The sequence below is a fragment of the Eurypyga helias genome, unplaced genomic scaffold (assembly GCF_000690775.1).
Source record: "Eurypyga helias isolate BGI_N326 unplaced genomic scaffold, ASM69077v1 scaffold30416, whole genome shotgun sequence".
NCBI classification, from domain to species: domain Eukaryota; kingdom Metazoa; phylum Chordata; class Aves; order Eurypygiformes; family Eurypygidae; genus Eurypyga; species Eurypyga helias.
This window is the reverse complement of record NW_010259126.1, coordinates 67,461-68,984: the sequence shown is the minus strand read 5'-3', so window position 1 is coordinate 68,984 and position 1,524 is coordinate 67,461. Positions and strand designations below refer to the sequence as shown.

Below are 1,524 nucleotides of genomic sequence, written 5' to 3'. Positions count from 1 at the left end.
GAAAACATAACCATTGAGCTCAGTAAGTCTGAGTGAGTTCCTTGAGTTAGTTGAAATATGAAATTCTATTTTCCTGGTAACACAGCAATATTTAAAGTTCAAATATCCTAATGCTGAGTGTTTCCAGGAACACATTTCAAGTCACCAGTTACCACCTCTGAGCGCCTACACGAAGCAGGACGTGAGTTCTTCAGCACAATGAAACCATTAGCGCGATGCAGAACTTGCTTCTCCAGCAGCAAGTCTGACAGAGAAGGACCTTACGGCGTTGTAGTGCACGATTTACTTCTGGTGGCCACATGTGTGACGCCGCGTTCCCGCTGGAATGTCCGTCTGGGACAGTGGCAGTGAACAGCTTCCTCACCTGGGCCAACAGCATCGAGAAGAGGTGAAGGGAAAGGCCTGATAGCGGGGGCTGCCACCTTCCTCCTCCAGCCCCCAGGATTTGTGGTCTGGTAAACTGGCCAGGAAAGGCTTCTGTGCCTTACTTTCTTCCTCAGAGCGTACGACAGTGCAAAGCGACACTTGTGAGAAACCACCTGCCCCTCCAGCCTGAGTTCCGGTGATCCGGAGCACCGTGTACTCCAGCGAGGTCGGCAGGTGGAGAGCCAAACGAAGCGTTCCTTTTCCAACAATCCCCGGCAATTACAGCACCTCAGGCGTTCCCTCGGAGCTGGTGCCTCTAGCACCAGAGGTTTGCGTGGCACCACGTCTGGCCTCAAAGCAAAGCTCATCCCAGCTTTGCTGGGAGAGGCGGATCCTGCCGCGGAAGGGTTCGGATAACGCGCCGCTGTCAGTGCTTCTTGGTGCACGATTTACAGCACTGCTTGCCATAAAACTTGTGGTTGCAGACACCGTGCTGGGGTACCAGGTGACACCAGGTGAAGAAATCCACACAGGAAGGGTCATCTGAGGGAGAGAAACCCGAGCGCTGTGGTTAGACAGTGCCAGCAGGACCACAGGGCAGCAGTGGTCCCTCCCACGTGTATGCCTCTGGGGATACTGACCACACGCTGCGCGACTCCCTCCAGAGAAGGGAACCCTGAGCTCGCCTTCACCTCCGCAATACTAGCGTCTGGCTTCATTGGTTAAGAGCTTTCACTTGATAAGAGATGCAATTTGTCAGTTTGGTAGAGATAGCGCTAATGGCACAGGAGGGTCAGAGGCTAAAGGAACTAAAATCTGAGCGTACGCTTGAGGCTCAGGAGAGCAGGCGGCAGATTCCCTGCAGAGGGTAAAACGAGTCACCCCTGTGTCCAGCTCCGATCACAGATGTGGTTCGGAAGCCGGGAGCTTGATGCCCATGGCTCGTCGGCACCAGCATCTGCAGGGCTTACCCACACCTCGGCCCCGAGCGCGTGCGCACCCACAGCGCGTGGGCACCTGAGAGCGCGGGCACACAGTGCGCTCTGCGCCCCGTCCCCGCGCCCACTGGCGAGGCGCAGTTCTCGCGTCGGGCTGCGTGGGAGCCCAGGGCTCCCTGGACAGGACCGCTGCCTGAGGCAGGCCGGCGGGGGGGGACGC

General features: G+C 57.0%; 1 protein-coding gene across 1 annotated transcript in view; it reads right to left on the bottom strand.

The window, feature by feature from the left end:
- Positions 1-793: 793 nt before the first annotated feature.
- Positions 794-1,524, bottom strand: part of ADAMTS18 (ADAM metallopeptidase with thrombospondin type 1 motif, 18) — a gene marked incomplete at its 5' end in the record, with an annotated part of 68,053 nt that continues 67,322 nt past the window's right edge. Inside the window, one exon of the mRNA XM_010154590.1 lies at positions 794-909. Within this exon, the coding sequence (XP_010152892.1) occupies positions 794-909 (116 nt within the window). The remainder of the gene's footprint in view (positions 910-1,524) is intronic.